This window comes from Aythya marila, assembly GCF_965140915.1.
Source record: "Aythya marila genome assembly, chromosome: 2".
Classification (NCBI taxonomy): Eukaryota; Metazoa; Chordata; class Aves; order Anseriformes; family Anatidae; genus Aythya; species Aythya marila.
The window spans coordinates 2,133,325-2,154,425 of record NC_139043.1 but is presented as its reverse complement, the minus strand read 5'-3'; the positions used below and the strand labels follow the sequence as shown (position 1 = coordinate 2,154,425).

General features: G+C 42.4%; 1 protein-coding gene across 1 annotated transcript; it reads left to right on the top strand.

Moving 5' to 3' along the window:
• Nucleotides 1–3,431: 3,431 nt before the first annotated feature.
• Nucleotides 3,432–20,848, top strand: TMIE (transmembrane inner ear; the record flags this gene model as incomplete). The annotated part of the gene is made up of 4 exons (XM_082754354.1): nucleotides 3,432–3,575; nucleotides 4,120–4,237; nucleotides 20,131–20,280; nucleotides 20,742–20,848. 4 exons carry the CDS (start codon nucleotides 3,432–3,434, stop codon nucleotides 20,846–20,848), a joined length of 519 nt encoding a protein of 172 aa, XP_082610480.1.
• Nucleotides 20,849–21,101: the final 253 nt, after the last annotated feature.

Sequence of the window (21,101 nt, the reverse complement as noted above, 5' to 3'; positions counted from 1 at the left end):
TTATCTTAGCTTTTGTAGATCACTTGTGGGCCAGCATTGCACCTTACAATCAACAGAAACATTTGGACCCCTTCCTTGGTCAGGATGTGTAGTAATGCACTCAGCCCTCAGCTACAAGTCCCTGTGCATGCCCACAGGCAGTTGCTCATCAGATGAGCTTCTATCTGATGATTAATTAAGCTGTGGTAGCCTGATCACTATGCTACAGTAACTTCACTGCATGTTTCTGCCTTGGCATTCTCAACCCTCACTCTACGAACATGAAGAAGAGATGAAGAGCTGCAGTGATTAAACCAAAGCATCTGCATAAATGGCCAGGGCTCAGCAGCAGTCTTGCTTCCTGCCTTTTCCCCTTGCACTCCTGTCTTAAATATTTAACATATTTTCTGCTTTATGTATTGGTTCACATCAAAAGCTTTTGTGAAAGCAAGGAAAGTGGCAGAGATCATCAACCCTGTTTTTTCTTCTCCCCTCCAACACAAATTGTCTCATTGAAAGATGCTGTTCCATGGCCACAGCTCCTTCCAGAAATGGCCATAAGTTGATGGCAAGTGCTTCAGAGCTCTTGATCCACACTGTGATCTTGAGAACATCTTTTAATTGCCCCTGTCTCAGCTAATTTACTTTGCATTGGAAACAGTGCTTTGGCTCTATAAATGTGATGCATTAAGTGCTTTGAGGTCCCCAGAGCAAAAAGACCAATACTGCAAGGCTTGGCAGGCAAAAGCAGCGAGGACCTCTGGTCCCACAGCTCTGTGCTTAATGCTGTCAGTGCAGACTAGCTTCAGTTTCCTGATTCTGATTACAATTACTCTGCTGCATGAGTCTGTCCCATACAGAAGTCACACAGGTAGGCAAACACAACCTATTCTTGATGCTCTTGCTGGAGATGAGCACAGAAGGGAGTAATTAGGACTCAAAGCCTGTGTGTGCTGCAAAAAACTGGAGCCATCACTTCCAATCCGTGGTGCTGAGCATGGGTTCTTGTTCCCTCAGCTTCAGGTCTGCTGTTTGCCTCCTGTCTGTAATTTATGTCCTGCTGAAGATCAGGTTTTAATGCATGAGATGCCCCTTTACTGGTCATGAGGCAGTGAACCAGGTTACACGACCCAGAAAGGGCACTTGTTTTTAAGACCGTCTAGAGAAGTGGCTGGTCAACCTTAAACCCATTCCTTCCAGCCACCTACAGGGCCAAACCTTCAACTCTGCTCCCACCTGGCACAACTCTGGCTGGGCTAAAAGCAACCATGTCCCTGTTTGCCTTCTCTTTTTTCCCTTCTTGATGTGCACTTAAAACCTACACAGATGTTCAGAGTCCCAACAAACCCAACAGTTTCCCTCTTTATATCTGGCTCCCATTCCCAGATGCTCATCAGAGACAAGTCTGGAAGGAAAGATGAATCCTTGGGAGAGCTCAGCTTCTCAAGAGGGCAAAGTCACACTGAGTAGTGCACAGGAAAAAGAGAAAAAAAATCTATGATTTGAGATTCAGATTGAGGCTACCCTAGAGGTTAACCCCAGGATCAGTAGCAAGGAAAACCAGAGACAGCAGGAAATAAACTCAGATTGCTGAGGTCAGCAATCTAAATTTATAAGGTCATTGTTGGTCTAACTTCCAATTAGACAAAATATTCTGAACCTAAATTGTTGCCCTGATTGATCTCCCAGGATTGCTGTTTACTGTGGCTTCTTTGATTTATTTTCAGTGTTACTGAATACTTTGTAAGCAGCATACGGAATCCCTATGGTTGAAAAAGGATTCATTTATTTATTTTTTTTTCAGTGGTGACTGTCACAGATTCCTATTCAACTGTTCCAGACAGGACCACACCACCCTAGTCAGATATCTTTTCTCCCTTCATTTAGCTGTAGCAGTTCTGGGTTTTGAGAGCTGGATGCTCCATGCCCAGCACTAGAGGAGAAGTTTGGCAGTCACAAACTGCAGCGAGGCAAGGCCACGTGGTGCTGAGTGGCTTGGAAGAGCTGAGCTCAGACAGCAACCCTATCCACCACGGATGGGTTCTGAATAGGATCCTCTGGGAGACAAAGCACTCCAGACTCAACGGGAAGCATCCTTCATTAGGAAAAGACTGAATTATGGTTTATGTTGCATAAATAGGCAAGTAATTGGAGAGCAGCCCCAGCTCTCTGGTATCCATTACAGCTGTGTTTTAACAGCACTTTCTTGGGCTGGAAAGGGAAGGGCACTGCAGGGAGTCAGATGTGTGTTTAGAAGGGTTTTTTCTTTTTTTTTTTTTTTTTTCCCTGTTTGGTTTTCAGAAACAAAGTGTTTTCAGCTTATATCAAAAGGCTGTTGCCAACTCAGATCAGATTCTACATTCAGATATAAGCCAATATAGGTGTTTTTGCTAACACCTGTTTCTGAAAGGTCGCTAGCAGGTTTTAACTCTGACTTGCCACAACACAGAACACCATAACAAAGTTCACTGGCAGTGAGCCTCTGATCTTCTTGTGAACCTCTGATCTTCTCAGCCATCAGATAAGAGAATAAATGCTTCTTGCTGATGTGTGTGAACCTAATACATCACCACTACACTGGGACCTCCGGAGTTGGTCTTGACAACCCATCTGATGCAACATTTATCCTCTTAACACACCCATGAAATATCCTTATCCCCGTTTCAGAGGTGGGGAACCAAGGCACAGAAAAACTCAGGACTGGGTCTGCAATGAGACTTATCTATATCATTTGTCAACGCCTAGCTACTATGGAAGCCATCAGGTCCTTGTCCTGTTTCCATCTAAATGGGCATTCAAGAGAGGTTTTCTCCTGCACTCACAGCACAATTCAATTATATTTACACATTTAACACATTCAAGTAACACAAAGGCTCTTAACAAATACAGCTGAGATAACTTCCTTGATGCAAACAGCTGTTTGTTTACTCCTGATGTGTATAATTTATATACTATAAATGTATTTAATATGAAGATCCCTGCTCTTAGCTTTAGTCTCATCTCTTTGGTGCTGCCTGTTTTGTTTAATCTCCCTGTGGTATATTCACCTACCTGCATCAAATCAATCTCTAATACTCCTAGAGCTGTGGGAGTCTGAGCTCTACCAAACTGGAGCCTCTGTTGTCCAGACCAACCTTGTTTGGAACACTTTATGCTTGTATTGCATGAAATCTAACATCTCTGCTTGATGAGGCTAACTTTAAATGGTTAAACCAATGTGCTTGAATCCCCAGCACTTAAATGCAGCTCAAATAGCCATCTAATTCAGCTCTGCTGTTTGTACAATTAAAGCATACGCTGTAGGATTTTCTGCCTGTGCTGCCCTTCAAGGGTCCATCAACCTCTCATTCCCCACTGATAATGCAGTTAGGGCCCTATAGTAGGGATTTAACTAAAGCGTCTTTCCTCAGCTTATAAAAGGGCCCTAGTATCTGCTCCTGTATCAAATTCACATGGCATTTGCCTTCAAAATATCTCAAGGCAAAAATCCTGTTATAAGTGGGGAAGCTGAGGCACCGAGTGATGTTGCAACACAAATCAGAGTGCAAGGTGTGGACACAGGGGCTCAGGAGCAAGGCAGCATCCCACCCCTAGAGGTCCAGCTGCTTGGGACAGCCCAGCAAAGGCTGAGCTCCGTCCTGTAGGAGCTGCTTTAACCCTAAGCTCAAGTGCTAGGTCTCCGCCTGAGCTACAGCCTTGCTTGTGCCCGGCCACGGCTCTGCCCCAGCGCTAGGGTCACATCTGGTGACCAGAGGTCTCTCCTCACCCCAGCCTGCCCTGTTTCAAATAACTTTACATTATTATTATGTTGCTCTTCACAGCTAAGCCTCAAAAAAGCCCTTTAAGACTATAAAAGATCTCCTCCTGACCCAAGGAGCTGAACTTTTTAGGAAAAAAGTGGGACTTGAAAAAGCAAATCTTTTTGCTGTTATTTCCTAACCACAAAAACTGACAACACTTCAGACATTTCAAAACAACAAAAGCTTTAGACAAAACCTCTAGAGAAGTCTCCATTCCCTGAAGATATCTGAATTATTGTAAGGCCAGAGGACCAGGGCTCACCAACTCCTGTTGGTGGCATCTTTCCCCTTGCAAACTTAAGCCATTTTTCTCTTTTTTTTTTCCCCTTCTCTTTCCCAGGCCACCACAGAACCCCCCAAAAAGAAGCCGGACCCTGTCACTTCGGAGACGGTGGTGATCTGGGGGCTGCGCCTCTGGCAGGTGATTGGTATCTTTGCCATCTTTGTCCTGGCAGTCAGTAAGTGGCAATTCTCTGCCTTGCACCCACTGCAGCACCACCCTACCTGGGACCAGGCTCTGAGCCAGCCCGAGGAGGGACACAGAAGGCACGGGCTGAGGCTCTGCGGTGCCTGGCAGCACCGAGGGTATTTTGTTGGCTTCCTCCTCCCCCCAGGAAGGGAGAGGCAGATGAGGTGGTTGAGGGAACCACAGGCCAGCCGCAGCAGCTCCACCCTGTAATGCATTAGCTGGTGGCATCCCAGAACAAAAGAGAAACTGTAGGACTGTGCCACACATGGGACTGTTGTCAGCTGCAGTACCGCATTCAGGCTCAAATACATCTTACAGACATGGTCTTGCCCTGTCGCACAACCCAGATAAGTCATATATGACCTCTTGTGGTGCTGTCCCACATGCTAAGATAAGAAACCCCAAGGGGTCTGTGGTCACAGCCAGACCTAGCATTAGGGTACTTAAATGCTATCCCAGCTGTCCAGACTCCCCATCTGATTTCAGAAGGGTTTTCAATACCTAAATAAGTCCTTTTTGAATCCAGTCATCAGGAAGCCACTGACTCAGACCTGGTGGATGCAGTGGGATCAGGCGCCCTCCTAGCACACTTGAAGGGGCTGTTTGGGTGCAGCTGATTCCCCACCTGAAAGTCTTCATCCACCTTCATCCCCAGGCAGCTCATCCTTGGGGAACAATATTTAAACCATCCTCACTGTGCACTGCTGCCATAAATCTGATTATGAGAATATCATTTAGGGCAGGCCCATAACCCTATTAAGTTCAAAGGAAATATCTTCTGCTCTCTCCTTGAGCCAACTTTAGAATCACACACACACGCAAAATAGATTAATTGGATATAAATAAAAATTGATAGACCCTTTTTGGTTTCCCCATCTTCTTATCCCTCTCTAGTCATTTGCAAAGAGTTTAATTCATTTCCAGCCTCTTTCCAGGAAAGGACACGATCCTGGGCAACCTGCTCTCGTTGGCCCTGCTTGAACAAGGGTTTGGGACTTGGTGGCCTCCAGGGGTCCCATCCAACCTCAGTCTGTGAAATGAAGTTACACTGACTCATGTATAATTCCCTTGAGCCTGCTTTTTGCCCTGTTAGGAACAGACATCCAGAGCCTGTCCCTAGCCCTCAAGGCAAACCCAATCAGCTCAGAGGTTGCCTCAAATCCTTGCCTGCTGCAGGAAGGATGTCACCCAGCCACATGGGCTTAGACACACCTAGATCTTCCAGGCATTTATATATATATTTTTTACTGCCTTCTCCATGTTCTGGCTTATGGGCCTAATAGCTTGTTAAAATTAATTTCATAGGTCTAACATCGAAGCATTATACAGGAGGACAACCTTGAGTGCCTTAGCTTTCTGCATAACTTCTGCTTTCACTCCTCATAAGCAATGAGCACACTCCAAAACAAGGCAGCCACGTGCAAGCTGCCAGCAGGGAATGGGCTTGCTGGGCAATCTCTAAAAGCACAGCAGTGCAGAAAACTAATAGCTAGTACTCCCTGCTAGGTTTTCATTTGCTGCTAGAACTGCTGCTGGTGCTACCTCTAGATGTGGTGCTGATTTAAATCTGATCGCTCTGCGGTGTGTGTGTTGTTTCTGCTGATACGGGGTGAAGTCAGACACTTGCTGTCACAGCCTCCTCTCTGGCTGCTGCAGCAGTCCTTTCCTGAAAGCCTTCCTGTTATGTTCCCATGCAGTTTAAACCAGAGCAACCGTACAACTTAAACCAGCTTTTTCCTCTCTTTTGTTTTCCCCTTATTGCCCCTTCTGGGCTAGCACCACACCCTGCACCTAGTCTCCAGGATAAACACTCCCATATTTTACCTCTTAATCAATGAAGCTTATGCTAATTCCTCACATGCCACAACACCCTTGGCAAACAATCTCAAGAAACTCTACAGGGGAGAGTAAACATAGCCAGGTATTTAATCCTAGTGACTCCATGCACCACCTGAAATAAGCACCAAATTCACAATGCAAGTATGTTTGCAATAGGGTTTATTTATGTGGTTTCCTTTTGTTTAGGTGTGTTACCTTGTCACAAATATTTCACCCAGTAGGTCTGATGACTTCTTTGTTTGTTAGAAATTGGTTTACATATCACAGGGTTATTTAGGGTTACTAAAAACAGAAGAGGCCTCCTAAGTGGTAAGCCATCAGATGGTGCACCACTTACAGTAAAGAAACTCAGTTTTCTTTTGTTACCTAAAAGTCTCTGTAGCAAGAAGCAAAGGCCCCTGTAAATTGAACTGATCTAGTGACAGCCCAGAAGCAAAACTTATTACAGAAAACACTGTACAAAGAATGTTACGGGATAGGTAATTCATGTGTTGATAGCAGTGGATAGTAAGAAGTTAAAATCCTTTTAAGGATCTACATCTAGACAAAAACAGGTTGTGTGTAATTCCGTAAAATACCATCTGCTTTAAGGGTTGAGATCAAGCTAATACACATAGGTAGTTCAGAGAAAAAAAAAAAGAAAAAAAAGTCTGTTACATCAGTCTGCTACAGACATATATTACTAAAGAAGTGGAAAAGTATTTCCTAGGAAATTGGAGGGTTTTGGCTTGCTGAGTCTCAGAGTGACAAAAAGATTAAGTACATGACAACATAGATGGGAGACAGTCTATGGTACTAACTCTTCTAGTACTACTATTCCTCTAGTACAACCTTTTTATTTGAAGAATCCTCTTCTTTCAATGAGCAGAGTGGATCTGAGAACAGCTGTACCAGCTTAAGCTATGTATTCAGACAACTTTATGATAAAAAATAAGCATTATGTGAAGAAAGCAACTATTAACCAAGTCCCTCAGTCCCTCATCCAAATCAAAATGTGATGTGTTCAAATTTAACACCACCAGATTGACCGAATCCCATAGCCAGTTCTCACCAGTTTCTTGTATCTTGCTCCAGCAACATCTTCCTGCTCCTGAGCCTTGCGATCCCCAAAGCAGTGGTGGTTCCCCAGCTTGACCAGCACAGCTCCAAATCCCAAGAGCAGGCACAGGTTTTTCTAGGAGCAAGCTCTTGAAAGTCACGTTGGTATCTGTCCAAAAAGCTAAGTAATATTACTCTTTTCCCATGGGACAAGAGCTAGAAAGGGTTCTAGGTAAATTCCTTTTTTTTTTTCTTCTGGTTGTGGAGACCACAACCCTCTCTCTCATAGCACTAAAAAAGAGAGGCCAGTTTCCAGGCCTTTTCAGGGCCTGGGCATGATCCCATTGGCTTACAACCTGACCTCGTTATCAAAGCTTTAGGGCCTTAAAGGTGTGTCTACTTTATCATTTTAATTTAGAAGAGGAGGTGAACTGAGATGTTTTTGATATCCCTACTTTCCTCACTCTGAGTGGTCATAGAGCACTCATGCTGGATTCCTTTTGGTTGAAATAGAAAGAGAAGACAGTTGATCCTGCAAGACATAGTCCTGAATGTACGTCATAATTCCAAAGGACACCCAGAAGACCAGGCTACAACGTCTGCACAGCCACAATCCCAAAGTGCAACGAGTGTGGGTGCAGGTCCTCCGTGCTCTCCCACCCCCCAAGCCTGCTTCTGGTGGGCAATAGGGCTTGCAAATATAGATATGATCCAGGTGTTGCTTCCAGCTCTTGCTCTTAGCAACTTCCACAAGATGGCGTAATCACATAATAAAAGGCGGGAAAAAAAAAAAAAAAAAAAAAAAAAAAGCCAGATCCAAACCCTTTTTATATTTCCTTATTTAATGAAAAGAAAAAGGCACTTTCTTAGACTGGTAACACACACCACTGAAAAGAGCAGCAGGTCGCTAAGGAGGTCGTCTAACTCACAGCAAGATTTTTAGGGAGTTACAAAGCAAATGGGATGCCTCCTAACTCTACTTATTTGAGACCAGGACAGCCAGAGCATTTGCACACCTGGTAGCAGGAGGCTTTTCTGCCTCTCCTGCAGCAGCTCATAGCCAGCTTTCTTAGATGCTTTAAAAAAGCATCCTTCAGGCTCCTCCTGAGAGACCCATTCCTCTCCATCTTTGCTTCTGTTCTGTGATAGTGTACAGGTCATGGCACAAAAACAAACTAATCAACAAAATCTTTGGGAGTATAGAAGCCCATGGTAGAAAATATAACTTCATAGTATGTGCAGAACATCATTCAGGTGTTGTTGGAAGTATAACCCTCAAGAATATATTTTTCAATCATTGTGCAATTCTTTTTCATCTATTAAAATAACAGGAATGTTAAGGTTTTTTTTTTTGTTTTGTTTTGTTTTTTTTTTTTTGTTTGTTTGTTTGTTGTTTTTTGTTTTTTTTTTCTGTAACTGAAGAATGCTCATGAATGCTTATTTTTAAATTAAGCAGCTCCTCTAGAGGAAAATCTGGAAAGGACAGAAGAAAAAGAAAATCTCTCAGTTACCAGACAGAGCAAGTTAACTCACTGTTGCTCTTCTTTCCCCAGATTTTATCTCAATCATTTTGTCCTTGGTTAAAGAAAACCATCCTCCTTGGATATTTTAATCAGGTAGACAAGGCAGACCATTAGGCTGGGAAATCTCCTGCCAGTGTCCCTTGAAATAAACCCTTATCAGGACTGTCTCTTCACACCTAGCAATGTTCAGCTGCTCTGGATGGCTTCTCTGAGTGCTGGGTGATAAGGAAGGAGGCCCCGGCGAGCAGGAGCACTTGGCAGAGACTGTGGTTGCATCTGGTTCTCTCTTTCTCAGAGAGACCTTGATAAAACAACAGTGGACAACAGAGATGGGATTAGCTATTAGGACTTGATTCACTCAGGAGCTTTGTTATCTAGTTGTTCTATCTGGCATTTCATTTTATTTTTCTGAAGAGCTGTAAATGGGGAACTGAGGCCCAACACTGATAGGATGGAATTGACTCATAATCTCTGAATCTTGCACAGCCAGTTTCATCCACAGAGATCAAAGGCTCTGCACCAAAAGTCCTATACTGGACCTGGGCAGCACCTCACGAGAAAGGGCATGAAGAGGATGGTGGGAGCAGGCACAATACTGTGAAGAGGGAGGAGGTCCCTGTTCCCACCCAGAGTCCAATTTCATCTGTGCCATGCCTGCCCAGTGTAGAAAAATCAACCAGAGGAATTTCAGGTACCCCAGGCAGGAAGACACCCCCTTTAATTATCATTTTGTAAACTAGACGATCTTCAGAGCTCCCTTCCAACCTCGTCCAGTCTGTGATTCTGTGACCGTGCCAGGGAACTGCTGAGCTAACCTGGCGGTGCACATTAGATCATTCTGTGTCCACGAGTGGGGGGGATCTTTAATTAACAGAAGATTATTCAGTGCTGGTGGTTTAGTGGCACTGGAACAGCTCCGGGGACATGGAAATGGGTTTGCTCACTGCACATAGAATGGTTTGGGTTGGAAGAGATCTTATTTCCAATCCCCTTGCCACGGGCAGGGACATCCTACATATAGTCCACAGCAGGTCTAGCACTACTGGAAAATTAATCGTATATGGACTAGGAGTGACAAAGTAGTGGGCTAAAGCAGAAGCTGATTGCAAAACTAGGAGGCTCAGTTCTGATCCCTTTTTCCCTATCTCTGTCCTACCAGAGGCACTTTCCCATTCTCATTCATGCCAGTCAAATGGGAAAACGTAGCCCCGGCCGCAAGCATCAGTAATTTCTCTCTTGACATATAAATTCAGACATGAAAGCTCAAAGAAGCTTGTTTGCTATCAGGGAGGCTCACATTGGACAAATGTGTTCCCAGTAATCAAGTATTATTTAACGAGTACCAACAAAGCTGTTGAACATCTTGAATGCAATTAACCGAGAGCAGTTTAATTTGAAGTGCTAGAGGTTTTATTTACCAACTTGCTGTGGGTGTCGAAGTATAAATGCCAGAAAAAAGATTTACACAATTAAATAACCATTACTTTTTGGATAGCAAAACTGTCCAGATGTTTCCATTAATGTGCAGAATTTGCAGTGAGGCGCAGATAATTTAAGCTGGCTAAGGGATGCTTCACATGGTGCTTTCTGCAAGAGGCTTTAGCCATCTATCTACTAAATGCTGCCTCACTAACAGCCCAGTATGAGAGAAAATCTCATCAGGGTGCATGGAATATTCTGTGCAGAGATGGATGCAAGGGCAAGAATAGCATCCTCAACCACAGAACACGACTTAGGACGAGGGATGGCTCTTGCATGGGACAACAGGTTGACATCTTTGTTGCCCTCAGCCCAAATCGTCGCATGGAAACCTCTTACCACGTGAAAAAATGCCTTATGTTTTAGAACCGTTGTGCATGTGTGCCTATGCTGTAGCCCAAGTCCCCAGACATCATGACGCCAGCATATGTAGCTCAAGCCAAGCACAAAAAAGGAGTGATTAAGAGAAAGTCTTTTACAAAGAAAGGACCATTTCTATGCCGTCCAATGATCAACAAATATTATTTCTTATTGATTATTTTGATAATAAAATCTATTCTTGTTTGTACAGTACTGTTACAAACTTCCATTACCATGCACACAGGCACATGTCTATACGCTCAAGTCTTCTACAAGATTTATTTGTGATCCAAACCAGCTAAAATATTGCAGATGTCATTGCCTGAGGATGGTTTCCCTTAAATGCAAGAGCTGTCAGGTCACATGGAGAAGACTGTGTATGGAGTCTGCAAGGGGAAAGAAGGGTCCTTGGACAACATCAAGACTCCCAAACAGCTTCTCCCCACAGGTGTCCCCACCAGGTGGGATCCTGACCAGCTACCTCATCCTCTCTTCTGCTCTGTGACCTCAGCTGCAATGGGATTGGGAAGTGTAGATTTGTGTCTGAGGACCATGGGGTCACGGATGGGGAATGGGAGGAGAGGCTGCACTGCTGTTCTGCACAGTGCACAAGGCTCAGGTGTGCTGTGCTTGAGATCTGCACCGGACGAGCATCGCTTGTGAATGGCTTTATGGAGCTGAAAATGAAAGGTTAATTTTCTGCCTTCTTGGGCAAAACTCATTTGCCACTTGATTATGCCTTCAAGTTCTGATTCATTATTACTATTGTTATTTCAACAGACAATCATAATTCTAACATCCACTTGCTCTTCAGAATTTCATGCCTAATCCCCCAACCGGGTGCTTTCTCCACCCAGTGCAGAAAACAGGCATAAGCCACCTTCTCATGCAAAATCCAACTAATACAGGTCTAAAGAACAATAAATACTTCACAGATTCCCTGAACAAGGTAAACAACAGCCCACATCCTTGATCCTCAGTTGTTGTAAATGAATGGAGGTAACAGTGATGTTACATTTCAACTATGAATTGAAATCTCTGTATATCCTGTGCACTGTGTATAATGTGTTTCACTGTGTGAAATCTGTGTATATCATTGGCACTACATGAGGTCTAGGGGTATACATGGGTCTGAGATGCAGAGATTAGATCTCAATCTGTTTTTCATCTGCCCAAATTACAAGATTATCTGTGGGTGTTGGGATCCTGGGTTTTATTGCTAGCTCTAGTTTGGCAGAAAAGTCAGGCCCAGCTGATTGACTATGTTTTCCATAAATGCCCAAAAAGAGGTATTTTGCCTTATTAGACAAAGGAATCATCCTTAGATCTTGCCTCACACAGCTGCAGTGCTGGCTCCTCCTTGTGACAGCTCCTCTCCTTGCATGGAGGCAATAGAGAGGGACCAGTCCCACACCTCTCACCCCCTGCAAGGGTAAATCCCATCCCTGATCTAGGTCTTGATGGTGGGGAAAGAAGGTTGGAGAGCGCTCCACCTTAGCCTCAGGAGCTATTGCACCAAGCATGCATGACCCCAAGAAAGACAGAGAAGCATAAGCAATCAGAAGATTTTTAAAATTAGGGCTTATGTAATTAACAGCTCAGAGTACTATCCAAAACATCTAACATGGACTTTTTCTACTAGATTTCACCTCATCCACCCAGAGACACCTTCAGGGTAGGTGTCTAGACTGACCAGATGAGAGAACAAGCAGGAACTGATCTGTTTTAGATGCGTCCCTAAGGATGAGATGACCTGTGCCCTACAGTGCCCTGGGATCTACAGGGATTCTCTACAGAGGTCCTGGTGATGACTAGTTTTTGTGGCCCACACAAAAACTGAGAAATCTAACTAAGACCAAAATTTCCCAAGGAAACACTTGTTTTAATGAAAGGTCCAACCTTAACCCAAATTTTTCAACAGTGAGCTCAAAATAAATACAAAATGGTTGCTGTTAAAGCCATCACCCTTGCAAAGAGACCAGAGAATCAAAAAGGATGTGGAAGGAGCTATGGAGGGAGTTTGATGATTTCATTCAGACAAAATGCCATGAACGCAGGTGGAAGTAAGGATCTATGGTTGGAAGCAAGGAATATAGACCATATCTACAGAATAAACAGACAGTGACTGAATGATGATCAGTAAAACTTAGTAGCTATTGTAGCCAGAGGAAAGCAAAAAGCTAAAGCAGTTCAGGATGATACTTCATCAATGAGATATTTAAATGTATTTGCAGGGGTCAATGACAAGTAAGAAGGCGATTTCACCTCTAACTGCTGTCCAGTCAGGGTGCTTTTGCCTATGCGTTAGAACTTTTTGTGAAAGAATAAATAAATAAATAAAAATGCAAAATAAATAAGTAAAATCCTCACCTCTGTTTGATGCTTGGAGAAAGGTCTTCAAACAAGAATCTCACTGAGCACGGTCTGTTTAGCTTGTTGGAAAGAAGATCAAAAGGCCACTTGATTGCAGCATTGAAGGACTTCAGAAGGAATAAAAGTATTAAAAGTACTTTTAGTCTAGTGGATAGAGCAAGAGCAGGGTCTGGAAATTAAAACCAGGTCAATTCAAATGAGAATTTGAGAAATAAATGTGTCAGGGAAGGTGATTAAGTATTGCCACACTCTCCACCCTTTAACAGCTCTCCCTGGAGTAGGGTGGGATTCAGTCCAACACGAGTTATTTCACTCAGGCATTAATTAAACCTCACAGCTTGTGATGTACAGAGGGGTCAGTTGATGTGACCCTATGGCGTGGACAGACCCTCATTTCCAGACACTGGGGAAAATATCCTGTGCAGAGGTGTAGTTAAGCTTGATGGCTGTGCAAATATTGAAGCAGCCCCTGTCCCTTTCAAAAGTTCTGTCAGCATCTCCTTAGGGCCTTTTGCAGAGGTGGACACATTTAAAAATGCTTTGCATGAAGTCACATTGGCAAAACTGAGTCTGCAGTCTAGCTCTCCTTCTTCATTCACTCCTATTTTTGCCTGCTAGGAAATCAGTACATTAATCCAAGTACTACATTTTCCTTGAAAGAACAGCCACAGAACAGAATAAAATACAAGGTTAAGAAGGATCTTGAAGAGGCACTTAATCCATCCCTAATCCAGACTCCAAGTCTGGCATTTTTGCCATCCATATGTCTGTCTCCCCCCGCTGGAAGAGAACAGATCCCAAATCCCCATTGCCACAACCTGACTCCCAGGCTGAGCCAAGACAGGCTGCACGTACATGCCCTGTAAGCAGCTGAACATCCCTTAGAAGGAAAGCCACTTTCTTCTGGAGCTGAGCCTGGGGAACCTCCTCTCGAGCACCAGAAGCTCAGCAGGAGCTCTGGTAGCAGCAGAGCTCCTTTAAATGAGGTAATTCAGGTACCAGAAGCACTCAGGGTGGGCCAATCCTACAAGCAGCCACCCAAGCATTATTTTTCTTTAAGAGTTCAGTAGCCCTCATGAATTCACATTATCACAATTACCCTGTTAGTAACACTTCTGTGAGTAGCTTGGACTGCCAAAATATGGTAGCTCTTTCCTTAAAGCACCATCTTAGTCATATAGTAAGCAACTCTCTAGCCTTCTCAAAGAGCATTTAAATAAGAGTGCTGCAGTTAAGTTGCCATTGAATACATCTGCATTAATTGCTTTCATTATTAACAATGGAATGGCTGCCTAATTAACTCACCGTAGCACAGGCTACTTTGCTAAACGTTAATTAAATGCTTCATTGGCAGGCTATATTTTTTCAGCTTCAAAGAGAACAAACCTACTGTGTATTACAGCCAATTTCCGACCAATTTATGAAATTGTTCACTTCTCAGTCATAGCTTTGCTAACACGCTAGGCTAGACAGTCTCTGGAAAAGACATTTAATTTACATCTTCCTTAATTCCTGGGAGGATTGAGTTTTGTTGTTGTAGTTTTTGATTTTTGAATTTACTCTCAAGCTAAATTGGAAGGAACTTTGTTTGAGTTGATAACTAAATTCACTTAAGGAAGAGAAAAGAGATAACAGATGAAGTAACTTAGCCATGTGGATGTTTGGTTTAAGACATTAAAGCTTCTTTCAGTCTTTTGTATATGCTGTTAGTTTGTTTAATTATGAAGCAAAATATTTTAGCTTAAGCTAGCAAGAGTGAACGTGCAGTCATCATTTAATGATGACAGGAATCTAATTATTCATGGCAGGAACTATACATTTAACACCTGCTTTGTGCCTGTACATCAGATGATGTTTTAAAATTACAGCTTTTGAGGGCCATTTTTCAGCTCTTCCAAACTGAATAGCAGTAGATATTACAAAGACATTGACCCTTGTCAAATTTAAAGACAACATGGTAAAAGTCGAGAAAGGAACAAGTTTCAGTTTCTCATTATTTCCCCAGTCAGAGTTCTTTAATATTTGTTGAAGAAAGTAAAAATAATAATAATAATAATAAAATACAATATTTATTTTGTCATCATAGATGGCAAAAAGCTGATTCCTTTAAAATAACCATTTCATAAAGGACCACAAAGTGCTCGTTTCCTTCTAGAAAAATTACATTTCTTATGATCAGGATGGTAGAAGCAATGAAAAATAGTTTGATATGTTGTCAGCTTGAACCTTCAGGGTGGAAAGAACATTGTGTGCAGAATCAGACCAGGCTTTTTAATTTAAAATATAATTGTTCCTTCAAAAATAAAAATAAGTGGCTGAATTCAGCCATGTGTGTCAGATAACTGAAAAGGAAGGGGAGGGTGGAGAGATGGGAAAATGATTTTTAGCAGATGAAAAGCAAAGCAATCCACAGCATGTTGCTGCAAAAGAAGAAGCTGATGTTTTAATTTTGCAGTTAATAGAAGATGCCTATTATCATGGTATCACAAGACCATATTGTTAATACAGAAAAGCTGAGAAAAAGGGAGATAATTGAAAATGACTCCACTACATTTTGTGGCACAGGTTGTTTCTTTTACCTTATGTAGTCTGTCATCAAAGAAACCATGAATAATGTCAGTATTTCAAGCCTGGATATTCTTGTGGACCTTCCATAACACTCATGTGGCCCTAATACATTACAGGGAGATTGTTTAAACTCACAGCAGCATCACACTTTAAGGCAACAGTTGACTTAGGCTGCATTTTAGAAGGCTTTGCAACAGCTGAAATGAAAACTGAAATCCTGGAAAGGAAAAGAAGAGCCACAGCATGAAAGAATGAAACTTAATATCATCTGATAGCAGAGCAATTAAAGCTTTTACCTGGGGTATAAGAGAATCAGTAATAAACATTCAAGTCTTGAAGTCAGTCATCTGCCTGCCAGAAGAAAAGCATGGCAACAAATCCTCAAATCTCATCCAACAAACTGGATCTTCCTATTGCTTGATCCTATGGACCCAGAATCAAAAGTGGTCAAGTAATCACTATTCATGATCAGTTTATCACCATTCAGCTGAGTTGCAATTAATATTTCTACACAAATTCCTATCTCAAACAAAATCTTCAAGCTACTTGCATTGCATATATAAACCTCGTGGAGGTTTTATGTGGTTTGTTTTATACGGTAATTCATCCGTCCTGAGAACATGGGCCCATCAGTTAACAGGCTCAGCTGATGCTGTGGTATGTACTAAGCTTTTGTAGGAGGATTTCTTTGATGTCTAACTCACATGGAATGGAGCACAATCCAAATCTTGATCTGTTGTCTTGTGGGAATGGATATTTTTAAACAGCAGTCCTCGTTATCAACAATCCTCACATGGTGGCTAAGTCAGACACAGACAAAGCAGAAGTGATGGGGCAGGTCTGAGGTCGAGCTGGGACACCACATCCATGGGTCTGGGTCCAGGTCAATGGGACACATGGCTTGCCATGGCCATAGCTGCAGCACCACTGCTGTGTACCTCTGGCAAGAACCAGGAATGAGCTCATGAACTTGAAAGTCACTCCCACATGAAGCAGAGGGGAACCTCTCCTGAGGCTTCTTCTAACTCCTCCTTTGAAGGCCATCAAGTGTTTTACTCCTCATGTGGTCCTGAACACAAGCAGCCAAATTCCAGAAAGGTTGTTGTTGGTGTGGTGCTCTCAGGCATGTTCTTAAGGCATGCCCTTAAGGCATGTTCAGCTTCCCAGGTTTCTGTCTACAGAGTTAAATAAATAAATAAATAAATAAGCTTTGCTCTTCCAAGTGGAAATAAACTTGGCACCAGCAAAGGCCCAGGAAATATTATGGCTACATCACCTTCTGGCTCATTTAATGGATAAATTACCAGTGGAGCAAATAACATCTGACTGGTTTGAAGCCTGAAAAACATCCAAGATCTACCAGGCACAACAGAAATGATGCTAACGTGGCTTCAAACTTCTTCTCATACAGAATGAAAATTTCACTCTTACTTCCAAAGGATGAGATTTACCTTTTTTTTGAGGGAGTTTGTATGCCTAAATGTAGATCTCTGGTGACATCTGAGAAGCTTAGGGAACATTGTCTGGCCTCTGGCTCTTGCTTCAGGGGGTCGCTGCTCTCTGTGGCCCTTTGTCAGACTGGTTGCTGCAGGCTCTCTTTGTACTTAATGGGAGAAATGCAGGTGCAGAGGATCATTCATCTGACCTACCTGAAATATATGTCTTAATATGAGATTAATCATTCCATAGAGATATTTCTTTCTATCAGTGAAGAAGGCAGCTTGGGGTAACTGTCTGAGAGCCTAATCTCCATTCTTAGCTTTGGGACATGCAAACCAGAGCAGATGAATTCCACATGGATGGAAAAAGCAAAGAAATCCAACAGGCCATAACTTCCCACTAGCAATGACATGTTCATTCCTGGCATCAGTTTCAGTGTCCTAAGGCTCCTGTACCAAAATCTTATTCACTTGCCTATTCTGTTAAAATACAACATCATTCATTCCAATATTTAGCCCCCTGTGTGGCTTTAGCCTCACACTAAGCATAGCTTACAAGGAGGATGGAGATATAAAACTACTCTGTTACTACTCTGTTATTTTCATGTAATCTTCTTGCTGCAATGGCTGATTGTGAATCATTTCATGCCCCAAGACAGCACACATCCTTGATATCTCAATACAGCACTTCATCATCTCCATTAGAAAATTAAACAGAGAGGCCAGCTCATTACTGTCATGTGGCAACAACGCTTTTTGCCTTTGTAATTGAAAAGAAGTAAATCTGTGAGAGCTACAACAATTCCGAGTCCTTCTCTAAGGGCTAAGTGAACAACTGTGATATTAGCAGGCATCTTCTCTTTGGCTTTCAAGGGCATTGATTCATCTCTTTGTGCTTTATTTGAAAGTTGATATGCTCAATGTTTAACACTCCCCAAGAAATGTGGTGCTAATTTTCCTAGTAATTATTTTTCTTGAGTGTGAGTAGAGGACTTAACAGCTCAGCTGAATTCCAGAATGCTTTCAGGAAAACCATGGATCTTGATTTCAAAGTGGGCAGAGAAAAAAAGCACATACCCCATTCCCCCCAAGTACATTTTTCCCCAGCTTTCTGTCACTGTTTCAATGCATGTCTAGCCTGACCTTGCCCTGAGTCCTTGCCCAGGGGATGTCTGTTTTTTGTTTTTTTTTTTTTGTCTGCTAACATGAAGAAGCCCTCATCATCCCCTGCTTGCAATATCGCTGTGGCCCTTTGGGCAGGTGCACAGTGAAAAATCCTGCTGCCCCAAAAAAACAGACAGACCCAGCCATGTGCTTTCCAGACACAGTTGTTACCCACCTGTGAGCAGCCAGTGTTGTGCTGCCAACAACACCATATGGGTACCTTGCTTTGCTTTTGTCAGACAAGTGCAAGCTCAATTACCCTCAGCTTCTGGCTGACCCTCATGGAAGAACAAGGATAAAAGCATCTGGATTGCTTCCCCAATTACAGATTATTACTATTTCATGTTGTTTTAGGCAATTTCCTACAGCTTCAGGTGTCTCATGCTGCTGTGACATTTAGGTGGCCCAGAGCCTCTGCAGCAGGTTGTTTAAGGGGAGTGATATTTTTGGCAGAAAAGGATAGGGAACGTGCTGCACTTTGCTTGGTGACTTCACACAAGTCTCAACTAAAACCCTAAGAAAGGTGTTTTACTACTGTTCTTTTCTCTTTTGTGATATGATGACATCATGCAAGTCTTGTTCCTGGCTGACATAGTCCTGCTTAGGAGAGGCTGGACAGGCTCAAGAAAAACTTTTAAGGAGAAATATTTACACCAGCAAATGTTCTATGTGCTGACATTGTGCAGGCTCTCTGCAAAAAGGTTTTACTGCTCGTGGATGAGAAATGCTCACACTTGGAACCAAACATGGAGATTATTTCTCTCTCTTCCTTGAATTAACCTCAAAGGTCTGATCCATTGCTCATGGTGATAGAAAAACAGAGGAAGTAGCTGTTGAAATATCCAGAAAGTTGGATGTATGTTCCTTTCTCAGAGCATGGGGGATCTCCAGTTAAGATAAGAGAGAACGTGTAAAACTAATCATACAACGTCTTTCTATGCACAAGTCTCTGCCTGCCTGCAGAACCTGTTTCTTTCTACAGGATAGATAAATGAGATTAAGCATTTAGATAGACTGAAAAGCTGAGTTTTATTGCGCATCCCTTTAAAATAATGCCCAGGAAAAAGTGATTCAAAAGTTCATTCAGACTATGAGATCGTATGTTTTTTCAGTTGCGTTAGGAACCTATGGGTCACCTAATTTTGTGATTACTAGTTTCAAAGCCTCAGTGCCTTTTTTTCTTGATGTTGCTCTTTTATTGTTGTCAGAGGTGACACACAGACGAACCAATGATCTAATCAAGCCTGTGAATTCCTAGTCTAGGCAATCAACCAATAGCTATTTCTTTGTAATTAATTATCTGAATCATGCTTAGATTTACAGATGTAAACTCTGAAATAATGTACATATTTAGCCACATAGGAAAGATATATCTTATTAGGAGTTAAATCATCAGCTGCATCCTTAAGTCATGTAAAGAAGAGAAGCTCATGGAAAGAAGCATAGTGATATAGTAAGAGCATGATTTAGGAGATCTGGATTCAGTTCTTGACTTACCCTAAATGGATTTGGATGAAAGTCGTTAAAGGCATAGACTGAGCTCTTGTTCTGGATCTATTTTGAAGGGTTTACAGCATTCCTATCCTCATTATTTTCTTCAGCTGGTGGTCCATATCCCCAGGACCTGCCTACCACAAAACTGGATGACTAAGATATGGTGTCAGTAATCCCCAGCAATAACATACTGTTGAAGTGTGACAGTACATCTTAATTTCTAATGTCAAAAACAGATAATGAACTCGAGCTGTTGATGTTCTTATATCCTACCACACCTTGAAAAGTCAGATGATATTTCACAAATCTACAGGGTGGTGATGAAAATAAAAGTAATTACTGTGTTGTGCTCAGAAACAGCAGTGGTATATTTGATTTAAGGCAATGTTTCACATTATTTTTGGAGAGAAGGACTTTCTTCGTTTTTTTCCACAACTCAGTTTAAGAGTAATAATTCTTTATTTTCAGGTAACTTAATTGGTAACTGATGGACCCTTCCACAGATGCAAATAGCTCCAGATTCCCACTTGAAGAAACCAACCCATTCTAGACAGAGATCTGCTCATCTAAGCTAAATGCTCTTGCTTCTCTCTTTCCTTTCCCAGTTATTACGCTGTGCTGTATCTTCAAGTGCCGAATTCCCCGGACAAAGAAAGAGATTGAGGCACGATATGCTCAACGGCAAGCAGCCAAGACGTATGCAGACAAACTGGAGACTGTGCCACCACTCAATGAGCTGACAGAGATCCCTGGAGGTACTTCTCATGCCCTCACCTGCACATAAGACCTATCTCTTCTTTTGGGGTTGTTTTCTGTATGCTTAAATGGTAAGGGTTAGACCCTCCCAATGTGTAAATCAGTGTAGCTCCTTGGGCATAACAATGAAGATACCACTGTGACATGGTAAACCTCTCCCATTCACATGCACAATTCTAAACCAACAACATGTGGCAGCAGACATGGTCATTCAGATACAGGGGACGGTTTCTCCGATAGTACAAGTAAGGGTTATTCCTTTGCATCTCATGTTTAAAATTTCCAGATAGTCTCATCCATTTTAAAGGAGAGTTTCTGGGGTGGGTTTTTTTTCAGTAGGAAGAAAAAGTTTTAGAATTTCACAGTGCCCATGATTGGTCTGCCCCATTTGGATGGCCAAGAGTATTTCTGTCATTGGTCTCCTCTCCTCTCACTCACCTTTCCTGATTCTGTGCCCTAGGCTCTACTGAAACTCTCCCAACTCTCTCTGGTCATGTCCAGTCCAGACCTCTCAACTCCCTGCCTGTGGTGAAAGAAGAAGATGAAATGGCCCTACAAGGAAATTAGGGGACTGCCTTCCTGTCTGTCTGTCTGTCTGTGGCTTCTCTTTTCCGTGGCTTCCTCTGAGATCCATCATGCCTTGGACTCTCTGCTTCTCAGTTCCCTTTCTGCATTTCACTCGTTTTCTCAAGAACTTTTAATGAAAGTCTTTATTTATTTATTTGTTTGTTTGTTTGTTCCCTGTTTCTGTGTCTCTATAAGCAATGGGGTCTGTAGCTTCATAAAAACCTGGAGTTTCTTTAACTCACAACATGATGCT